At 41.7% G+C, this 24,363-nt stretch overlaps 2 protein-coding genes across 4 annotated transcripts in view; one reads left to right on the top strand and one right to left on the bottom strand.

The window, feature by feature from the left end:
• KRAS (KRAS proto-oncogene, GTPase) overlaps positions 1–22,004 on the bottom strand; it is a 48,704-nt gene extending 26,700 nt beyond the window's left edge. Inside the window, exons 1-3 of one of the 3 annotated variants that reach the window (XM_042469888.1) lie at positions 21,868–22,004; positions 10,058–10,179; positions 593–771 (exon numbers count right to left, since the gene is read on the bottom strand). In XM_042469888.1, the coding sequence (XP_042325822.1) occupies positions 593–771; positions 10,058–10,179; positions 21,868–21,919 (353 nt within the window). In that variant the 5' untranslated portion in view covers positions 21,920–22,004. The remainder of the gene's footprint in view (positions 1–592; positions 772–10,057; positions 10,180–21,867) is intronic. The other 2 variants (XM_042469886.1, XM_042469887.1) reach the window with 2 other exon arrangements.
• The window catches only part of USP6NL (USP6 N-terminal like), a 681,049-nt gene that overhangs the window by 324,561 nt on the left and 332,125 nt on the right, over positions 1–24,363 (top strand). The window lies entirely within an intron of this gene.

The raw sequence follows: 24,363 nt of genomic DNA, 5'->3' as shown, positions 1-24,363 counted from the left end.
TATGCCACCTTGAGAATGCATGATACAGGATGGGTTATAAATATTTTAATGAATAAAATAAAGAATCCCACCACCACAAAACTGCAAGTGATAAAAATTCACTTCTGGTTGCAAGGAGAGGGATGAACCACTAGAAATGCCCACCACACAGTAAGAGGAGAACCATTGCTCATGGAAACTTTCACAAGAGTCAATCCCTCTTTTTCAACTGGAGATTGTAAGAGGGGTCTGCAGCCCATAAGAACTGCATGCTGGCCATGGGATTTCCGTCCCCATCTTAGTTTATTTCAATTGCCCTGAAATGAGAAAATTCACAGGGCAAGAGGCAAACAGAACCTAAAGCATCACATTTGAGGTCTGACATGCAGAAAGTTATGACCGTTTTAAAAATGTGCAAGAACATAAGATATAGCTAGATATTTGCCACCTGCAGCCTAAAATGGCACAATCTGCTATCCTGCCCTCTCCAGACAGGAATACCTCATGAGTAGACCAGGATGTAACAACAGATAATCCAGGCAATGATTTCTTTTGACTGTAAAACTGTACCAGTCATATAACACTCTCGAAGTATCAAACATATGAAACATACCTATAATGATGAATATCTTCAAAGGATTTTGTGTTATTTATAGCAAATACACATAAAAAGCCCTCGCCCGTCCTCATGTACTGGTCCCGCATTGCACTGTACTCTTCTTGGCCGGCTGTATCCAAAATGTCCAAGAGACAGGTTTCGCCATCAATTACTACTTGTTTCCTATAGGAATCCTAAGACAAGCAGGGAAGGAAAAAGAACAAACACAAGTGACTACACATGTGCACTTCATTTCAAACTCCTACCACCAATATGATCACATCCTAAGGCTCCTTCACACCTTCAGATCTATGAAGTGGTGGGCTAGAGTCCAGGAGATGAGCTGTGCTTTGGCTGGGCTCTATGCTGGTACCATGGAGAAAAGTGGGAATCTGGTATTCATGGGTTCCTCTGGCCCTATAAAACTGTACATTTCAGAAGCTGGAAATTATACCTTTTTTTGGACTTCAGCTCCCAGCACAATAAGGTCAATAGTGTGAACAGCAAAACAGAAAGAAAAGGGGACAGCAGATAAGCCTGCTTCATCAGTTATATCCACTTAGCATGTTAAAAATATATATATTGTAAGCTTGGCTCCCAAAATGAAATTCATAGATATTGGAAGCTAGTAAAAGAATGTATTTTGGAAGAAGCTTCCACATGGTCTCCAGAAGGTTCAAAGTGTTTTAATTGAGTTATACAAGGCTTACCTGAACTTTTGCGTGTGCATTTTTATTATTATTATTATTTTTAGCAATAGCAATATTTATTACGGCATAAAGCCAGCACAAAAAATAAAATGGTTACAATGGTAACAGAATATTCATGTAAGTACATTATATTCCGGTACAACAAAAAAATACAAATACACTAGTGTACACCTAATTGCAAATTACCAGACTTAGAGAAACTAGTTTACCTTTAAGGGACTTTGGGGAAAAGTGACACAAACAGATTCAATTGAAAAAATAACAAACTTGTATTCAGAATTCAAGGGGGTGCTAAACCTTGACCATGCATTATTTTCTAACGGAACAGCCTTTTCATTCCTAAACACTACAACAAATGTGTCACAATAGCATTTGAATAGACATATATTATAAAAGATATTGAAACATATATTTATACTCATTAAAATTTGAAACACAAACAGTTCTCACCACAGTCCAAAGCATTACTGAAATAACACTGTGCTTCAAGAGATTCAAGAGTTGGTTTAAACTACTTTCACTGATACAGTCATCCAAGTAAAGTATTTTTCCCTATCTTCCCAACAATAGGGCATTTAGTAAAAAGGTATTTGCTAGAATTCTGGCAAATCTGAGCAGGAGATCTTTAAACTAAATCCTGCAGCATAATCAATAGCTTTTTAGAAGACAAGAGGACAACAAGTAGTGGGGACAATAGGATCCATGGCTTTAAAATATTCCCAAAACAGACAAATTCATAAAAGCAAACATGGATTTTGCCATTTTATATAATGGGCCTTTAGCATCCTCAGATTTTGGTACCCATGGAGAGGTCCTAGAACCAAACCACAAAGATACCAAGGGCCCACTGTATATGAATCCAAGAATAGGCAGGAAACAGCTGAGGGAAGAAGATGTCCCTATACACGTGAATTCAAATGAGAAATAAAAAGATACACTTGAACTCTTAACACAAGAAGGCAAATATGATTTAGAGGCATTATTCAAATCAGGTAGGATGAGACTCTTGACTCTCTTTTATTGGGAGATTTTTAAATGACCATTTCTCAGGGATGCTTCAGCTATGGATTTCTGCACTGACAAAAGGATTGATTAGATGACCCTTTGGGTTCTGTCCAACTCTATGTGTCTAGCTTAAAGAAAACATAACCAGGTTTTAGAACAAAACAGTGAGTGCTTTGATGGAGGAAAAGGAGGAAAGAGTAGTAGTACATTTTTTTTTGCAACCAACATTTTTTGCATGTACATTTTAAAAAAAAATGTTTTTGAATGAAACATTTATGGAAACATTTTGGCCTGCTCTTATGCTTTGAGGTGTAGGAACCTATCCTTCTTCTTCCCATGTTATCTCTGCCTGTAGTACCAAATTACCAAAAAGGAAGAAACAACCACAAATGCAATGAAATGCTTATAAATGCACACAATTCTAGTGCAGTTCTTGAACTTTTGCTTGCACAATGTACGTAATGCAAGCTGTTGCAGAGAGTATCACTGGGTTCATTTTTTTACTTTTCCTGCACAACACTGTCACTAGCTATCAAACCATCTGTTATCACCCTATGCTTAATTCATTTGGGGTTTTTAAGTACATTTAGATGATGCTGTATCCATTCAGATCAATGGGACTCCAGCTACCACTAAACCCACATTTGCACCGTGAAAAGGTTTTTTCAATCCCTTTTTTCTTCATAATGAAAGCATCTCACTTATATAACCAGAACAGAAGAGCAATTATATAAAACTAGAGAGCAAGCAGACCACAGAGGCAACGCCCAAGATTTTTGTGTCCTTTCACCCATGACACACCTACAGAAATTCTTTGAGCATTTCACAGGTATGACATAAACTCTCAGATTATTCCACTGCATACATTGCATTGTCAAAGTGACAGTTTTGCAGACACAGAAACAAGCATTAGGAATAGCAAGACTAGAAAGCTTGTGCAGGGTGAGTGTTTTTAGAAGAATAATTTAAAGTACAGACATTCAGAAAAGCAAAGCACCACAGGGTTCTCACTCTGAGCTCAGAAGTATTCAAACAAAAAAAGAACACTGGCCACTCAGATCAAAAATCCACTGTGTTTATCATTTTGGTACTAAACAGCATAGCATAACAGCAAAATCCTCCCCAATTGATATCTATTATTCAGAGGTATAGGTATAAGTTGGGGGTCAATTTTCACATACCTCTAACATACTTTTGTCAGGCCACACACTGCCCCACTTTTTTAGCCAAACATTACAAATGTAAGTCACTTCCAGGTCTTCAGGAGTTTGGTGGGGTTGAGTCTGTTCAGAGGTACATTGTTTTGTTGTTGTTAAATACCTTACTGTTGATCTCAACTCATGGTTACACTGTGGATGAGACATCTCCAAGATTCCCTATCATCTATTGCTCTGCTTAGGTCCTATAAACTCCTACCTGTGACCTCCTTAATAGAGTCCATCCATCTAATACAATACTGTATGTGGTCTTCCTCTCTTTCCACTCCCTCCACCTTTCCTAGCATTATTGTCTAATGAATCATGCCTTCTCATGATGAGGCCAAAGTATGACAGCTTCAACTTGATCATCTTGGCTTTCAGGAAGATTTCAGACTTGATCTGTTCAAGGACCCATTTGTTTGTCTTTTTCGTTGTTCACAGAATCCTCAGCACCCTTCTCCAGCACTACATTTCAAATGAGTTACCATTAATTTTCTTCTTATCTGCATTCTTCACTCTCCAGCTCTTGCATCCATACATGGTAATACAATGGCAGTGATATATCATTTGGGAGTGAAAAAATAGAACACACAAAACACACAAAAACTTGGGGGAGGCCCTTAGGGGAGCCCAAACATAGATGAGGCTCATGGTGTGCACCTGCACCTTGCCTATCCAAGCCTAATATCTGTGTGGTTGGAATGATGGAGTAAGGCTAAAGTTAGAATTCACAAACAACAATGAAGCTTGGTGGATGACTTGCTGTTACTGTGTGACTTCAAGCCATTTCTGACTTATTGCAACCCCAAGGCAAATATATCACAGGATTTTCTTGGCAGAATTTTTTCAGAGGAAGTGTACCCTTGCCTTCCTTTGAGGCTGAGAGCATGCGACTTGCCTAAGACCATAGCACAGGGGGTTGCCATGGCCAAGCAGGGGTTTGAACCCTGGTCTCCCAGTGTCCTAGTCCAACATTCAAACCACACCATGCTGGGTCTCTCAGTGGGTGACTTAGCCTGAACTATTTCACAAGGTTGTTGTGAGGATGAAACCCGGGGAGGAGCAGAACCCCTCAGAGGAAAGGAGGAGAAAAAATATAATAAGCAAATAAACAGAACAAATTAAGAACTATCTAAGCTTGTGGCCATCACACATTTATAGCAATGAATTCCACATGTTCATGTGCTGCATAAATGATTAATTTAATGAATCTATTGCCAATCTTTGTATTTGGTGGTTCTGCAGTATGTTTTATTACAGGTAGTGAAGGAGAATATATCACTGAATATTGAAAGTCAGGAATTTCCATGTGCTGACATTACTTTTCTGATTTCTATGAATGACTGTGAAAAACTGACAGAAGGAAAATCAAAACTCATTTGAAATACTGTGCTGGAGCATAGTTCTACAGATACCATAAATTACCAAAATGACCACCAAATGGGTCCGAGAGCAAATCGCTTTGCCTGGATCAGACTGGTCTACTAATGGATGTGCGATGCATGCCTGTCTGTGTGTGTTCATCATTATATGTCTTCAAGTCAGTTCTGGCTTATGGCAACCCTATCACGAGCTTTTCATGGCAGGATTTATTCTGAGAAGGGTTGCCATTGCCTTCCTCTAAGACTGAAAGAGTGCGATTTGCTTAAGATCTCTCAAAGAGTTTCCATGATTAAGCATAATTTCAAATCCTGATCTCCCAGAGTCCTAGTCCACCTCTGCATCATGCTGGTTCAGTTTTTGTTGTTAACTGCCCTCAAGTTGATCTTGATCAATGGCAACCCTGTGGATAAAATGTCTCCAAGAACCCCTGTCCTCCACTGCTCTGCTTAGTTCCTTCAAACTCATACCTGTGACCTCCCTAATACAGTCCATCCATCTAGCATGCGGCCTTCCTCTCTTTTTGCTTCCGTCAACCTTTCCTAGCATTATTGGTTTTTTTCCAGTGAGTTGTGCCTTCTTGTGATGTGTCCAAAGTATGACAGCTTCAGTTTTGTCATTTTGGCTTCCAGTGAGATTTCTGGGTTGATCTGCTCTAGGACCCATTTGTTTGTCTTTTTGGCTGTCCAGGGATCCTCAGCAATCTTCTCCAGCACCACAGCTCAAATAAATTGATTTTCTTCCTATCTTAATCACAGAATCATAGAGTTGGAAGAGACCACAAGGGTCATCTAGTCCAGCCTCCTACCATGCAGGAACACACAATCAAAACACAATCTTCTTTCTTAACTGCCCAGCTTTCACATCCATACATGATAATAGGGAAGGAAGGAGTGAATCTGTAAACCTTCGGCATATTCCCAATCTCCTAAATCACGCTAAAACAAGGGCGCACTGTATATCAAAACAGGAATTACAGCTGGCCCTTGGAACTCAAGGAGGATCCGTTCTGGACTCCCCTGCAAATTCCAAAATCCACACATATTCAAGCCCCATAGGCTTGAATGGGGTGTGTGCATGCAGGGTACACACCACAGGTATGTGCCCCAATGATATTAATGGCGGTCGCCGCACCATGGATTTTCAAGTCTGTGGATCTCAAGTCATGGACTTGAAGGGGCAACTGTTTTTCTATTGTTTTTCCTATAGAGCTGTATAGTACAGACAATAAAGGAATGGGGGGAAAACATACTGTAGTTCTGGTTCTATATGCCTTGAGAAATGGGAAATTTCCTAGAAAGGAATGGTATAGACATATTATATAAATAAAAAATTTTAGAAAAATTAACCACTGGTACTTTTGAGCTGATTTTCAAAAGATTGAGATGTGATGGATCAAGTTTTCTAAATAAATGAATAAATATTGTGGTAATATCCTCACACACTGGGTGATTTGGGGCTCATTATGACATTTTACCACTGATCTAACACAATATAAATTCATGAGGATAAAATGGATGGAGCCCAAGTGTGCCACCATGGAAGAACAGTAGAAAAAAATGACTACAAAAGTGGACAATAACAATGGTGAATCAAATTTGAACCGTACTATCATTTCCCTCATTAGCTGAATTACTGAACTAATACACATGTGCAGGCAAATACACACACGCGCGTGCGCGCGCACGCACTCAAAACAATGGAAGAGTAAGGTAGAAGATTTGCTTAAAGGTCATATAAAAGTTAAGTTATCAAGATCACATTGTTTAATCTTTCAACTCTAGGCTCTTTGATAGATCATAAAGTCTGTCACATTAGATAAAACAAAGCATTAGTATATGCGTTTGTTCTGAACTTTGTCCTTTCTTCATCTCAAAGCAAATGTACATATACTTAGTAAGTATGGATATCAGTCATTGTATGGGTGTTATAACACTTGTGTAAGTGTTACAATTGCTTGGGTAGTAGACACTGTGAATTCATCAGCACAGGATGCTGTGATAGTAACTAGCATTTTCTTTTCTTAAAATAAACAACAGGTTTATCAATGGCTATTAGTCAGGACAGCCAAAGAACAACCTCCATTTTCTGTGTTAATACATACTTAACTACCAAATGGGTTCACTGACAAAACAACTGCTTACTAACAGCTTACTAACACTCCTGAAACATTCATTTGGCTACTGCGGATGGGCAGGTTGATTATATCACCTGGCAAGGCAACATCCATATTCTCATCTTCCTCCATTTATTTGTATCTCTGTACTCCTATCTTCTGACTGCTTATAGGGCAACTTTACAATAACACAACACAGAGAGTGAGACTATACAATAGCAAAACAGCCTTCTTACATGGAGCTTGGACAATTACCCTTTTGACTACAACTGCCAGAATCCTCAGCCAACGTGGCCACAGGATTATGAAACTGAGTGTGTATCTACACTACACAGTTACCCTTCCTGAGCAACTTGGGGGCGGTCTCAGAGTTGATACTGAAGTCTCTGCAGCTAGTAGTGCTAGGGGACTTCAACATCCACGATGAAACTGCCCTGGCAGGAATGGCTGAGGATTTCATGGCCTCCATGACAACAACCATGGGTCTCTCCAAAGTGGTTCAGACTCGTGCTGCTGAACACACCCCTAGATTTTTTCTGCTGCTCTCAAGATTTGCCGGCAAGTCCTAGCATTCCTCACCAGAAACAATAAATAGGAAACGTAATCCCAGCTGCAAGAAACAGGCTCAGAAAAAAATCCTAATATTGTCATCAAAAGCCAGGTACAGGCGGACCCTTTGTGGCACGCCCATGACGTGCTAGGGTTGCTTGGGGGCGGGGGTGTACATACGCCCCACAACCCTAGCACATCATGGGTGCACCACAGCTGCGCGGCACCATTCAGATGATGTGCGCAGCGATGATATGCCAACAGGGCAGGGTCCAAACAGGGCTGCGCTGCTAGCATGTCATCGTGCCGTCGCTGGCGCTTTGGCGCAGCGCAAGTGCACTGCAAAAAAGGAGCTGCTTCCACATACATCTTTCTTGCTGCACAGCAGCGCTGTGCAATTTGGTTGCTGCGACACTACTGCAGAGAAGGGAGAGGCGCCTCCCTGGCCTCTGTACTGTGCCAGAGACTGACAAAAGAGGAGTTGTAGTCATCATGGACAGTTCTGACTATACCCAGGAGATTGAGAAGCAACTATACAACACTACATTTGACAGAAATCTGTTCCAGAGAGGAAATCCTAAAGGAATTACAGAGTACTTGACGAGGTACATTCTATTACCCAGAATACATAAACAAGGCAACTCTGAATGGCCCCTCATCTCAACCACTGGAACACTCACAGTTGGAGCCTCTGGATATATGAACAATACACTTAGACCATATGCCACAACAATCTTAACTGAAAGACACTACTGACTTCCTGCCAAAGTTACAGTCCATACACAGCCTCCCAGTGAACACCATCTGAGTCATTATGGATGTGAAACCCTTTGTACTAATATCTCAAACAAGGATGGATTGCAAGCTGTCAGAAACATTATTCCAGGGGACTATAGCATACCTTTCCACCAATGTCTGTCACTTTGTTCTCACACACAACTACTTCACTTTAAGGTAATATAGGTTGAATCTCTCTTATTCAAAATTCTGAAATCCAAAATGCTCCAAAATCCTAAAGTTTTGGAGCTACAATACAAGTACTGTAGTGTAGTATTTGTGAGGTTAGCGGGGGACAAAAATGAAAAAATGACCCAGAGCACCACCACTGCCGCCTGGAAGGCAGAAGTGGGTGGCTAGAGGATTCCCCAAGGGTCCCATATACAGTAATCAGATCCATTGTATAAAATAAAATGATGCAGTATTTTTGCAAGGTACAGAGAGATTAACATGAGAAGATTTCAAAGACCTGCTTTTTAAAAAATGCATGAAAAATACTGTGAACCTTCCAATGCCTACAGCAGTGGTGGAACGAGGCAAGCAGCACTAGAAACTGGAGGATGAAAGACCCCTGGAAGAGCAGCCTCAGCAGCAGTAGCAGCCTCCAGACTCATGGGCAGCCCAAAATCCAAGTTGCTCTTGCCAACCACCTTTCTCTGCAGCCAACAAATACTGAACCATTTGATTTTATATAAGGGACCTGATTTTGGAATACTTGCCAGCCAGCCACCCACTTCCACCTTACTAATGAGCAACCAGGAGCTCCACTGCCAGCTCAAAGGCAGAAGCGAGTGGGTGGAGAAGCTCCTGGAGATCTCCTGTATAGTAATCAAGTTGCTTCAGGGACTTCTATGAGCATCTTTAAACCCATGTGACCTTGCTCACAAGAGACAATTTTTTTCCTGCAAAGGAGACAGTGGTTGAAACCATCTCAAACAATGATTTTTCCCAGATTGCACCCATGACCCCACTACTAAGTCATTTTCAATCCACATCAAACAGCCAAAACCAGGGGAAAATGTGCCCTGACTCATAGTGAAGACTGATTTACTTGGGTCACAGAATTAATGCTCTGTCCTATCAACTGCTCTAAAGGTCAAACAACCAAGAAATAAATTTAGCATGTAAATCAGGGAGACAAATTCCCCTCCTCCCAAACTAACTGTGTCAGCAAAATACGGGCTTTGGACATAGTAAACATGATGTGTCTGTAGTGTACTGCACTAGACCAGAACCTGGGAAAATCCTCTGTTTTGCACTACAACTGCCACAATTCCCCAGGCAGCATGACTATTGGCCATGCTGTCTGGGGTTCTCTGGGACTAGAATTCCTTTTCAAAAAATTTTTACACTACACCAGCATACTAGTTCAAATAAGTAACTTTTCCGAGCTCCATCTTTAACGTGGCTTGACAGAGGAACAAAGCAAGAAAGACTGAGATGTGAGAAACCATGCAGAATCTCTTCTAAAAATACTATGATCTTGCTTATTCTCACCTAGCTACAAGGGAATTATGATCTACTTTTTAGGTTTATAATCCCTATAGCAATGTCCTTCCCTTCCTGCCTCCTCCCTCTTTAATTTGAAATAACATTTTTAAAAAATCTGCAGGCCATATAACTTCTGACTCCTTTTAAAAAATACTGTTAACTTAGGAAAAAGTCAGTTTCCATTTCTGGATATTAAAACCCAGGTGTATAGCCACCTAATGACCATCCAAATTCTTAACAGAAAATCATTTACCTCTATTGTAGGATCATATTCATCTACAAAATGATTCTGAATAAGCTGTATCGTCAACGCGCTCTTGCCTACGCCACCAGCTCCAACCACAACAAGTTTGTATTCCGTCATCTTCTGTAGGCCTGTTGAAGATCAAGCAGAGATATCAATTTTATGAAATACAATCACTTCTAATCTCCAAATTTCTTCTTTGCTGCTATTTCCATGGCAGAGACCAAAATATTTTTTAAAATGCTGTTACAGAAGCAAACATCTTATCATCTAGATCAGCAAAATGGTGACTCATGGACTGGTGCTGGATTGGTCTAAGAACAGAACAATTGTAGTCAATAGGCACAAATATGGTACTGGTTTCCTTGTACACTTGGGGCCAAATGTTACTCAGACAGACTTAGAAGCACTGGTCTAGATTGTTTATTATTGCATCTATTTCACTAAAATAAATAGAAGGGTAACACCAGATCCTATCTGATCATGGAAGCTAAGCAGAGTCAGCCTTGGTTAATACTTGGATGGGAGACTGCCAAGGAATACCAGGTACTGTAGGCTATATTTCAGAGGAAGGAACTGGCAAAACCACCTCTGAATACTCCTCATCTACGAAAACCCTATGAAAGTCATGGAGTTGCTATAAGTCGACAGCCAACTTGAAGGCACATACACACATACGACTTCTCAGGACAAACTTGTTTCCAGGTTTTAAGTTTTAACATAGCTGGATATCATTCCAAGCCCTAAAAGTTCTCAGTCTCAACTACAAATCTTGAAAATGTCTTGACAAAAGCCAGAGAGAGCTCATCTATGGCACATGCTCTGTAAACATGACTGGCAGACTCCAAAGTGGAAGTGGAAATGGTGTCACACTTAGATCAACCTTTGGCTCAGTCTTTATGAACCTGTAAAACCAAAGTACTCTTACTGGTAGAGCTTTAGGTCGTCAAAATAACAGAGAAGCCCTATTTACATAATTTGGGGGTAACAGTTATCATTTACAGCCAACAAGTGTCACAATTCTTATTAAAGGAAGGGCACAACTGCCGCACAATTGCTCATAATCCTCATTGCAAAACCACTCCCTTGTGGCATCAAAGGATTGTGTTAATATGTAGAAGAGGTATTTGGACCAAGGTTTCTTAGGTTTATAAGGACTAGTCAAGATGCCACAAAAGTATGCAAGCTTGTGAGTTTTCCCACAATTCTTAATAAGGCTTGAGGTTTCTTAGGCTCATATCCCATGTAGTCACCAAAGCAAACTCATCCATTTACTGGAAAGTATACAGATATTTATTATTAAGAGAGTAGGTGCATTTACTTAATGTCTAATTTTGTATAATCTTTTTCACCCAAAGAAATATTTCAAAGTCATTTGTGGTAGAATTAAAATCAGAACAACAAATGCAATTTTAAAAAAACAAACCAGAACTAAAAATCACTTTAGACAGAATCAGCGTTGGCTAAAAGTTTTATAAGGACTAATCAAGATGCCACAAAAGTATGCAAACTTGTGTATTTTCCTACAATTCTTCATTTGGCTTGAGGATACAATTACTGTATTTAAGAAAGAAAGATGGCTATCTTGTTTTGCTTTGTAATGAACTGCTAACAAAAAAGTAGAAGATTCATGTGGGTTGGAAACCCATTGCCTCTCCCCTCAAACTTGTGCTCTCCCCCTCAGTTCACTTCTCTCTCTTTATCCCAATCTTTTCAGGCTGTTCTTCTGCTAACTCTCTCCCCTGACACTTACCAGAAGCAACTTGATCTCCATCTCTGAGGGGCATTCTAGATAAAAGATGGCATGCATGGAGCTGGCTAAGACCTTGTGGAAAAATCACTCTTGTAGGTCTGCCTCTGGCTTTGGTTATCCTGGTTAGGGAAGGTTTGGCATCTAGTGGTTAAAGATAGTATTACGATCAATCGATCAATATATTTTAATTAACTAACTTTAAAAAAACACCACAACTGCAAGAAGCACATCTCTAGGACCCTCTTAATCTGGGTTTAATAGTCTTGGTGCTATGTTAGAAATAATATACATCAAGACACACATTCTCTGTTCTTAGATTGTAAGCCTGAGGGCAGGGAACCGTCCAATTAAAAAGATTGTATGTACAGCGCTGTGTAAATTTACAGCGCTTTATAAATAAAGGTTAATAATAATAATAATAATAATAAGACAGAGAGGGAGTAAGAAATTACAACTGCTATAAAGTTAAGAGCAAAACTGTCTCTTCCAACTCTATGATTCTATGATTCTATGATTCTATGTTCTAAACTAATTTTTATCACAACCAGTTGCACTGTATGTATGACATCTGTCAAATTTATGCTTGCTTTAATGGAAACACAAGTGCTTAAAAACATTTGGGACTTCAAACCATGCTATGGTATGATTGCTCCCGGTTATCACGTTCTCTGCTCCTATCAGAGTCAATTTTTATCTCAATTTATGAGCCAACAAGTACTTTGAACTGGGCATGCTTTACAGCGAAGTAGCTTTTATTAAAATTAATGGGACATGAATTCGAGGTAGTGTCTGTAGAATCTAGTCTAACAAGGAGAACTGTGGGATTTTATTGTTCAGCATTTCTTCAGCAAACAAAAGGTTCTGAATTCATATCTCAAAAAAGTCATATGAGGTCGGTTAGGCTGAGTCAAATTGTGACTTGCCCCTAAACAAGCAACTGGGATTTGAATCCAGATTTCTCACTTCGAAAATTTACTGCAGATACCAGCCAGATGTTCTTCAATTATGAGAGGACACTTTAATAAAATTGACTTGCCCTCCAACGAACCACTGAATCAGGGAGCTCTGGTATGTTAGTAAGTAGACAGTGTGGTACTGTACAGTATAGTGTTTTCAGCATTGGATTATGACTCTGAAGACCAGAGCCTGAATCCTGACTCAGCAATGGAAACACACTGAGTGACCCCTGGCAAGTCAAACTCTCTCATAGAATCATAGAATCATAGAGTTGGAAGAGACCACAAAGGCCATCCAGTCCAACCCCCTGCCATGCAGGAAATCCAAATCAAAGCATCCCCAACAGATGGCCATCCAGCCTCCGTTTAAAGACCTCCAAGGAGGGAGACTCCACTACACTCCGAGGAAGTATGTTCCATTGTCGAACAGCCCTTACTGTCAGGAAATTCCTCCTAATGTTGAGGTGGAATCTCTTTTCCTGAAGCTTGCATCCATTGCTCCAGGTCCTAGTCTCTGCAGCAGCAGAAAACAAGCTTGCTCCCTCCTCAATATGACATCCCTTCAAATATTTAAACAGAGCTATCATATCACCTCTTAACCTTCTTTTCTCCAGGCTAAACATCCCCAGCTCCCTAAGGCGTTCCTCATAGGGCAAGGTTTCCAGACCCTTCACCATTTCAGTCGCCCTCCTTTGGACACGCTCCAGTTTCTCAATGTCCTTTTTGAATTGTGGTGCCCAGAACTGAACACAATATTCCAGGTGGGGCCTGACCAGAGCAGAATATAGTGACATTATTACTTCCCTTGATCTAGACACTATACTTCTATTGATGCAACCTAAAATCGCATTGGCCTTATTAGCTGCCGCATCACACTGTTGACTCATGTTCAACTTGTGGTCTACTTGGACTCCTAGATCCCTTTCACATGTTGTCTCCTTAAGCCAGGTGTCCCCCATCCTATATCTGTGCATCTCATCCTTAGAGGATGGCAATGGCAAACCCCTTCTGAAGAAACTTGCCAAGAAAAACCTGTGATAGGTTTGCCTTAGGGTCACCTTAAGTCAGAAAGACTTGAAGGCACACAACCATCAATATTTTTGGGACATGTTCCAGGACACACACCCAGCTCATCTAGGCACTAGTAAGACCTGCTATGCAAATATCTTATTTACTTGTTTATGTTCAGGTATGCCTCAGTTAATGAAGCAGATGTGTTCCTGGCCATTACAGCTTTACCAGAAAAGTTGGAACTAGAGACATAAATATCATGGAAAGAAAAGGGATCAGTTTCTATACCAAAAATATTTAGAGCAGTTCCACCTGTTTCAGTAAACTTTTTATTCAAAACCAACAATATGTACATGTGAATGAAACAATCAGATCCAGTAAGCCTTGGAGAGGTAACCAAAAAACATTCTGAACCTTCTAGAGACCACCTGAAGGCGTCTTCCAAAATGCATCTAGAGATGCCTTTTTTCTTTCTGTGGTCTCCACTTATGACTTCTATTTTGGTGACCAAATTTAGATATCAATATTTTTTAACATGTTGGGAGGATCAGGCAAGGCAGATTCCTCTACTCTTCCTTTTTCTCTGTTTTGCTGTGCATGCACACTCTGTAAGAAATTCTGGAGGCAACTGCTGTCTACCCCATCTGTTGTAAGTAGGCATATACAGCTATATAGTAGGACCAGTTAGTGTAGAATCCCCTTCTTTCCCAGCTCAAGCCTTATTGCATTGGTTGCTGCAGGCTTGCTGCTGCATCCAGCCACAGAAAATCTGTGCTTTCCCAGCCCTCATTCATTCTCACAAAGACTATGCTGTTAAAATATTTCCAGCTAGACAGAGGACAAAGAAAAAAGGGGGGAACACACAGGCATAGAAAGACTTTGTAAAGTTTCACAGCCAGAGGTTTTTCTTAAGTGAGATATGTCTATATTTTACTTATGTATGTGATTTATATCCTACACCCAAAATTGGGAGTCAAGCAGTTCATAAGATTTTGAAACATACAGATTAAAACACAATTAACCAAATTACAGGACTGAAACACAACTACAGTGGATTGTGACTAATTTAATACCAACGGCCCTCTGTATCCATGGATTCTTTATCCACAGATTTAAGCATCCTCAGCTTGAAAATATTCAAAAAATATATAAAGTCCAAACAGCAAATCTTGATTTTGCCATTTTCTATAAGGGATGCCATTTAACTATCATTCGTATTTGAATTTTTTTGAGGGGGAACCCAGAAGATTTTAAAGGAATCAAAGAAATCATCTTGCTAGACAATTCTAAAAATGGAAGGGGAGCAAACAAGAGTTTCAAGCACTAGACGCTACTGCGGTTACAAATAGTTTGCCCTTGATGACAGAATTAATGTTAACACAGATCCTTCAGAGACAAAACAGGGAATGAGAAACATCTATTAACCTCTTAGGAATTTTGCAGCTGGCAAGACAGGCCCTCCTACTGCATGCCCAAGAGCTTGAGATCTTTAGTTCCCTGCTTGAGACCATGTATCATCCGCTACCCAGACTCCATAACACTGCTGTCACCACTTGCTCTGGTTAAAACAGGTAGCAACAATGCCAATAATCACATGAATATGGAAATGGCACACCCACACTTATGTAGGGTCTTCAGCACAAGAACTGTCAGATACTGAAAGGTGAGTTTCTATTTATTTAAACCACAAGGGCAAACCAGGCTCATCCATGCTGGATCTCTCTGCATCACCCACAAAAATTCAGAACCATGCAAACTGTTTCCCACCCATCAGCTGCTTGGAATGGATTACAGGTATTAGTTCCCTTCTGCTTACAGCTATCGTCCTTCAAAATGGCCATCTTCATCAGAACCACTGGGGAGGAGGTAAAAAGAATAATTAATCTTGCCCTCAAGGGTGTCTATATGAATAGATGTGTGTTGCATGTGTATGACGAATACCCAGACTCTCACTATTAGCCCCACCTAGTAATGCAACCCGCCACCCAACCCTCCAAGTAATGCTTCTCAAGCTGATATTTTCCCCCAATGTGCCAGGGACAGGTACCACGTTTGTGTCATACTATTATCATGTTAGTATACTTTCCATGCACTGCCACTGATCCACTCTGAATATTTGTTGCTATCTCGAGTCGATTTTGACCCATGGCAACCCTGTGGATGAGACATCTCCAAGACTCTGTCCTCCACCGCTCTGCTTAATTCCTGCAAACGTATACCTATGGCCTCCCTAATAGAGTCCGTCCATCTAGCATGCAGCCTTCCTTCTACTTCTGTCCTAGCATTATTATTTTTTCCAATGAGTCCTCCTTTCTCATGATGTGTCCAAAGTACAACATCCTATTCTCCTGGGTATATGCATGTATGTCTTAGGATGGTTCCAAATCTATTGGGCAATGCAAAGAACAGTTCTGTATTCTTTTGTGCTACCCCTGAAAGATGCCCATCCAAAAAGACAGTCTCCTATGTGTGTTGAGGTGTGATCTGGTGTCATCCAACCCTGTGGCTGCACAGCTCCAGTTCCTTACTTCTAATTGTCATCCAGGCTTGTTGTTGTTATTGTTATATGCCATTAAGTCAGCTTAAACTTAATACAGCCCTATGAAGGAGGAATCTCCAAGATGCCTGGTCAGCAGCAGCCCTCCTTGCATACTCAGATCTGTGGCTTCGTAATGAGTAAAAACCATTTGCAATCTGCTCTTCCTGTTAATAGCAATAACAAGTACATTTCTAAACTGCTTATCAGTGCACTTAAGCACTCCCTAAGCGATTTACAATGTGTAAACTAACTGCCCCACAACAACCCCAGCAACAACTTTAGCAACCTTGGAAGGATGCCAGGCTGAGTCGACCCTGAGCCCCCGGCTGGGATTGAACTCACAACTTTGTGGTTTGTGAGTGATTGGCTGCAGTACAGGCATTTAATCACTGCATCACCAGGGCTCCTTTTCCTAATACTTTCCACTTTACCAAAAACATTATCATTGTTTCTAATGCATCTTGTCACTTCATGACATATCCAAAGTATGACAGCCTTAGTTTTATAATTTTGGCTTCTAAGAAGAATGTTGATGCTAGGCATCCGTCACGTCAAAATGGCAGCGCACATTTTTTCTCATCACGTGCTGGGGTGAGGCACGTATGGACGTTGAGACCTCGGCCAACCCCTAGCATGTGACGAGGGCGCACTTTAGGCCCGTCTAAATCGGGTCTAAGCTACAATTCCCAGAATTCCACAGTATTGAGCCATGGCAGTAAAAGTGGTGCCAAAATGGATTATTTCTACAATGTGGATGCAAACTCAGAGTGGTACCCAAGCCAATTCACAAACAGGAGCAGCTAAAACCTAACAATAAAATTTTAAACCCAATTAAAAGTCATCACATGAGAACAATTGTTTATAAACATAAAGTTGGCTCTCCTATTCACAGATATTTTTGTCCACAGATTCAAGCATCCTCGTCTTGGAAATAGAGCAGGCCCTTCCCTTATGCATAAGGGGAAACCTGCATATGCTTGTGCCCCATTGCAGGCTAATGAAGGAACTGCTAGACCATTTCTTTAATTGCCGCACGGCTTAGAGAAGATGCCAGCCACAGATGCAGGCAAAATGTCAGGAATAAATAAACACGGCCACACATAGCATGAAAAACCTACAGAAAAACTATGGACGCCGGCTGTGAAAACCCTTTGACTTCATATATGGTGACTATTACTTCCCTCAGTTGGGAAACTATGCTTCTACTAATGCAGGCTAAAATAGCATTTGCCTTCTTTGCTGCAGCATCACACTGTTGGGTCATGCTGAACGTACAATACCAGAGTCCCATTGCACTGAGTTACGGAAGTTAAAGTGGTGTCAAACTGCTTTATTTCTGCAGTGTGGCAGCAACCTAGGCCTGAAACATATAAAAGTTTCCAATTACAGATGGCCTATTGGCTCGGGGATTCTGGGAGATGCATTCCAGAGTAGTGGCATTTCTAAGCTCTACACACATCTCCTTCAAGCAGTGAAGAAGAAAGAAATACATCGTCCTTTCAGAAGTTACCTAGAGCAATGTTACCCAGCAATCCAACATGGGCACACAGGAGCCAGAATGAATCCAAGGGCAGGAAAAGGAAGAACAACTCAGCAAGAAAGAAGATGACGAAAGAGAGAGAAAAGGAGGAGAGTTGCTGAGGGGTCTTTCCTGCATTTGAAAAACTCAGGGGTGCTTTTTTCCAACACAGAAAAGGCAAAAGCAGGTAGTAATCCATCACTTGTTCTATCTTTGCTGCTTTGTTGACACTTTTTCCAGAAAAGCTATAGCCACCCAAAGAGAGAAGACACAGATCTAGGTGTGGCTAAGCTGAGTAGGAGATAATATATTAGGTCCCAGGGCACAGACATCTGGGTTTGTTATGAGATATCACCACTAAGTCCCAGGATTGAGGAGCCTGGGTTTATCATGGGACACCAACACTAAATCCCAGGGGGCCAAGTCAATTGGACTCATTTTTGAACGCCACCATTATGAGCCAAGGCTGAGGAACCTGGATTCATTATGGAATACTGCAAATACGTCTGGAGTCATAGCATGATGGACTTATTAAGGAATATCCTCACTAAGCCCTGGAGCAAAATAAGCTAGACTTATTATGAGATAGCGTAACTAGTTCCCCAAGTCAAAGTAAGCTGGACCTATTGAGAGATACCCCCCAGTAGGTCCCAGGTCAAAGTAAGTGAGACTCATTAAGGGATACCCTCATGAAATCACGAGGCAAAGTAAGTTGGATTTATTAAGGGATACCCCCACTAAGTTGTGGAGTAAAATAAGGCTTCTTTATTAAAGGATCCCTCCTTTGCAGTGGCTTAGCAGTTAAGACACCAGTTGTGATGACTGGAAGATCGGAAGGCTGTCTCTTCTCTCTTTGGGTGGCTATCACTTTCCTGGAAAAAGTGTCAGCAAAGCAGTTATTCACTTCTGCCAACCCAGCAGTTAGAAAGCATGCAAATGCAAGTAGTAGATAGATAGGTACCGCTTCTCAGCCAGATTTATTAATGAACACCACTAAATCCTGGGTTATAGAGTCATAGAATCATAGAGTTGGAAGAGACTGCAAGGGCCACCCAGTCCAACCCTATTCTGCCATGCAGGAACTCTCAGTCAAAGCATCCCATTGACAGATGGCCATCCAGCCTCTGCTTAAAGACCTCCAAAGAGGGAGACTCCACTACACTCCAAGGAAGGAGTGTGTTCCACTGTCAAACAGCCCTTACTGTCAGGAAGGTCCTCCTAATGTTGAGGTGGAATCTCTTTTCCTGTAGCTTTCATCCATTGCTTCAGGTCCTGTTCTCTGGAGCAGCAGAAAACAAGCTTACTCCCTCCCTCCTCAATATGACATCCCTTCCAAGTATTTAAACAGGGCTATCATATCAGCTCTTAACCTTCTCTTCTCCAGGCTAAACACCCCCAGCTGCCTAAGATAGGTAGATATTTATTGCAGTCACAGACCAGCATAAGAACAAAACAACAAAGAATACAAAACACATCAACACAACTCGCAAAAGAAGAAAAGATGCCTACTACAGATATGCCTATAGCCTCCCATTGTCAGGGGCAGCCCAGCTAACCCTAGGAATGCAGTTACTGATCCATAATGCAAACCCTGGGGCAAAGTAAGCCAGGCTTATGGGAGGACCAAAGGGACTGGGCTGATTGAGGGACACTCGCAATGGATGGAGTTTGATCTGGCTTTTGCCCCAAAGGCTGGGCTGCTCTGATCATACTCTTAGCTCAGGATTTATATTCTTTTTATTATACTTTATGCTGGTCAATGGCCAAATAAGCCATTGATTGATTGATTGATTGATTGACAGCCCCAACTAAGGTCCAAAGCAGACACTGCAGGAATAACGACCCAGTTCTTCAGCTGCCCTGGCTCAGTGCTGGGGAATCCTGGGAGCTGTAGTTTAGTGAGGCACTGAGCCTCCTCTGCCAGAAAGAGCTCCGGGGCCACAATAAACTACAACTCCCAGGATCCTAAGTCTCCAAATGGAGTTATCGAGGGACACTTGGGGCCAGGTGAAGTGGGTTCGTTCAGGGCAGGGCACCCGGGACCCTTCCCTCCCTCCCCTCAGGGCCCCTTCGTACCACTCTGGAGCCTTCCTCCTCCTCAGCCTCCGCCCGAAAGACAGAGAGAGAGAGAGAGACCCGAAATGGCCGGGAAGACGCCGAGGAGCGCCGAGCGCAGGAGCAGGAGGGCCGCTCTCTTTTTTAAATAGCAATCGATGCCATCCGGCGCTCGATTGCCGTGCCTGGCCAGGGCGGGGGGAGGGAGGGAGAGGAGGGAGGAGGAGCCAAGGGCGGAGGGGCGTGGCCAGCTCGGGAATCCCAGGGGCTGGGTTGCAGCAGCAAGGCTCTTCTTTCCCCCCTCCATGCAATAATCAGCTGGGCGCTGCTGCTGCGTTAAAGGGGATGGTGGTTGCATATAGAAAATGCAAGCGAGGGAGTTGGGGCTGTCATTTATTGTTATTATTATTATTATTATATAGAAGGCTTCCTCCCTGGATATGGCTCTGTTGTTATTATTATTATTATGCTTTGAGTGAGAGTTCCTGCATGGCAGAATGGGGTTGGACTGGATGATGGCCCTTGTGGTCTCTTCCAACTCTGTGGTTCTATTATTATTATTATTTAGAGGTGGCTTCCTACCTGGATATGGCTCGATGATGATGATGATGATGATGATGATGATAGAGGAGGGGGTGGCTTTCTTTCTAGATATGGCTCATTATTACTGTTTTTAGTAGTATTAATAGTATATAGGAGGGGATGGCTTCTTCATTGGATATGGCTCTGAACCTGTTTGTTGCCCTTTTCACTTGCATGCAGAGAGCTCTGCTCCAGACGTGGGAATCATCAAATCCAAATCCTGGGGTTGCATCTGCACTGCAGAAATAATCCACTTTGACACGGGTTTAACTGTCATTTAGCTCCGTGATGTAGACTCCTGGGCTTGCGGTTCGGTGAGGCTTTTTTAGCCTTCTCTTGGCAGAGAGCTCAAACTACAAATCCCAGGAGTGCATGGCAGTTGAACTGGTGTCCAAGTGGGTTATTATCTCTGCAGGGCAGGTGCAGCCCCAAAGGTGCCTGGCCAGCTCCTCTCTGCTGCATTGCTTCCAAAGCCCCATCAAACCCAGCCGGAAGGAAGGAAGGAAAGATTTACTCCTGAGCCCCACCCAAGGCATTTGCTTTAAAATAAAATGGGAGAGAGATGGTTGTAGGTTGTTTTTTTTTTAAAAGGTGGGAGAAATGATGAATAAATAGAGTGGAAAATACATCGGAGTGGATGCAAGGCAGCCAAATCAGGCATAGAGCCTGGCTGTTCCTGGGTGGACTGCGGGGAAGCTGGTAAAGTCTTCTCTGCCCTAGAAAAGTATCCGAGAAGGATTTTGTAAATGGTTGAAAAGCATCCTTTGACACGCTGCTGCGATGATCCTTAAAATGATGCTAACCGTACCAGAAGGTAAGGACTAGGGTTTATTTTTTCCTTTTTTTAAAGACGCGTCAGAAGCATGCTCAGCCTTCCCACAACACCCCCCTTTCCATGTTGCCTTGTAAACATTTTGGATCCTGCACCAAAACAGAAAATGCAGCCACCCAAAACCCATTGCAGAGGATCATTCCCCTACCAATAAAAAATAAAATAAAATCCATAAATCCCAAACCCTATGAGATAATCTTTCTCCAAATCCTTTACCAAGGGATCCATCCCTTACGCATGGCAGTGTTGTGAAAAAGCCTAGGCACTGGTTACGTAAAAGATAGGAAAGCATCAGGAAACACTGTTGCTAAAAGATAGGAAGCATCAGGAAACACTGTTGCCAAAAGATAAAATAAATAACAGTAATTCCAGATGAATAAATCTTGAGCAATGACCACCAGGTCTTGTGTTTAATCTAGGCTATAGTAATATGGGATTTAGGGCCTCTAGGGAAACATTGGAGACCCTAGAGAAGAAGACACCCTGGGGCTGATCCAGCTGGCATCATCACTGGCACCAAATGCCCCTCTGCTCCCCAGTTCCCCCCTCTCTGCCCCCCAATACCTTCTTACCCCTCTCTCTGTCTCCCGTCCGAGGTCCTTTCGCTGCTTCCAGGACGTACATACAATGCCACTTCTCTGCTCTCTCCAGCAGCTTCCAAATTCACAGGCAGGCAAGCTGTTTTTTGCTTGTTGAAGAAGCGAGACAGAGACAGAGAAGGTGGGTGGCACAGTCTTGTGTTCCTATGCAATAGTTGCAGTCAGTGGTGCTCTGGGAGTGGGGATCTTGGGTCCAAAGAGGTTGTTTTTGTCAATCCAGCCTACCTTCTTTCTTTTTTTTCCCTTGCAGGTGCATGCAAGGGTTGGCATTGGATGGACTGGCATCAAATCTTGGCACTTGAGCTGTCGGCCTGACTTAATTTGCCTGCTAGAAATTGTGCCATCCTAGATTTTTTCCCCTCCCTTACATGTGCTTGTTTTGGTTTTGAATGAAGCACTCTGGAGACCAGGGTTCGATTCCCACTTGGCCATGAAACCCACCCATCCCCTTTATTGGGCCAAACAAAATGTTGCAAAATTACATACACGCCAGCGTGGCATCATGGTTTGAGTGTTGGACAGCAACTCTGGAGTCCAGGGTTTGATTCCCACTTGGCCATGAAACCCCCACCCCTTCATTGGGCCAAAAAGTGTTGCAAAATTACATGTATGCCAGTGTGGCATCATGGTTTGGGTGTTGGACGACAACTCTGGAGACCAGGGTTTGATTCCTGTTTGGCCAAGAAACATAGTGGGTGACCTTGGACAAGTGACATACTCTCAGCCTCAGGGGAAGGGAATGGCAACCCTCCTCTGAACAAATCTTGCCAAGAAACCCCGATAATAGGGTCACCATAAATCAGAAACAGAGGCACCCAGCACATACACAAGGTTAAAAAGAGTGGAAAGGTATATAATCCCAGTCCAGGGTAACCCAAATTGACTTGAAAATAAACCCAACAGAGTGATGTCAATAGAATTTTCTTGGAAGTAGATGTGATTTTAATATTGTAATTTTTTAATTGTGTGTATGAGAGTGGGATCAAAAATCGAAAAAGGAAAAACATCTTTTGAATATTGTGTATCTTTTTTATGTTTCACCAAGCGTATCAGCATGTGCAGTATTGCTGATAAAACTCTTCTGCTGTTGCAGCATCATATTCTATTTGTTCTTGTTGTTGTGTTGTTGTGTGTCTTCAAGTTGTTTCAGATTTATGACAAACCTAAGGCAACTCTATCATGGGGTTTTCTTGGCAAGATTTGTTCAGAGGAGGTTTGCCATTGCCTTCCGCTGAGGCTGACAGTATGTGACTTGCCCAGAGTCATCCAGTGGGTTTCCTGTCCCAGCTGGGAATTGAATCCTGGTCTACAGAAATGTAGTCCAACACTCAAACTGCTACACCATGCGGATTCTTTCCCTATTATATTTGGTTTGGGTTTGGTTTGGTTTTTTTTTAATGTATTGGGGAGACTTGTATTCTATATTCAATAAAATTTTTGGTACAGCTTACATTTTAAAATGCAATAAAATAAAATCTAAAAACACATAAATTAAGAAATGTGTTGCTGTGTGTGTATGTGTTTACTTCATGGTTCATCCTTCAAGTAAATTTGGCACAGACTAAATGAATGTTCCAAATTTTAGGAATGCATAGGGTTGAGAGGGAAAGTGTGCTATATAGAATGTGAATTGTTATCCTGTTAACAGGATATGAAAGGATGGTACAAGTGAGGGTTATCTCCCTGCTATTGTATTTTAGATTGTAGACTCCTTGAGGGAGGGACGCGGCTTTTTACTGTTGTTCTGCAAAAGCACCATTTCACTTAAATTTACCACTCCCTCTGAAAGGGAACTCAGATGGGGAGCACTTTTTCCCCTATAGTAAGCTGCTATAGTAATCAGAATGATTCTGATTTGATAATAGCTAAAAGCCTTTCTGGTAGCATTTCTGCATAAATGCTGACAATTCTGACCTTAAATGATTTGTTAGGCTTAATTGATGACTTTCACACATTCTGAGCACTTAATTCTAGTAAGCATTTAACTAACAAAACACTTCTGCCTGAAAGCATGAGCTATACCTTATAAACCTCTCACTCTCATATTGAAGTTATAGTGCGTAGTGAGCAAGATACATTGCTGCCTGAGCAAGATGGCACCCCTTTCCATTCCATGCCCAAAGCTAGCAATTCATTCTTCCTCCCTCAATTATGATTCCACTTTAACTATCATGGCCACCTGTGAAATCCTGCGATTTTAAGTTTAGAGAGAAGTACTGAGAGCCACAATCCCTGGATATATTTGTAGAAGAAGTCTTCAAGTGAACTCTACAAGGTTCAGGATTTTTTGTTTATTTGCTTACTTATGCAAGGTGGAGCTGACTTGTTTGCTTCTTTTCACATGTGCATATTGTTAGTTTTGAATAAAATGTTTGCTGAAATATATTCGGACTGTTTTTGTTTGCAGTGGAGTAGGGGCATATCCCTCTTCTTTCCATGCTATTTCTTTCTTGTACCAAATTTTCTCAC

The sequence above is a fragment of the Sceloporus undulatus genome, chromosome 5 (genome assembly GCF_019175285.1).
Source record: "Sceloporus undulatus isolate JIND9_A2432 ecotype Alabama chromosome 5, SceUnd_v1.1, whole genome shotgun sequence".
Lineage (NCBI taxonomy): Eukaryota > Metazoa > Chordata > Lepidosauria > Squamata > Phrynosomatidae > Sceloporus > Sceloporus undulatus.
This window is presented reverse-complemented; position numbering and strand designations above follow the sequence as displayed.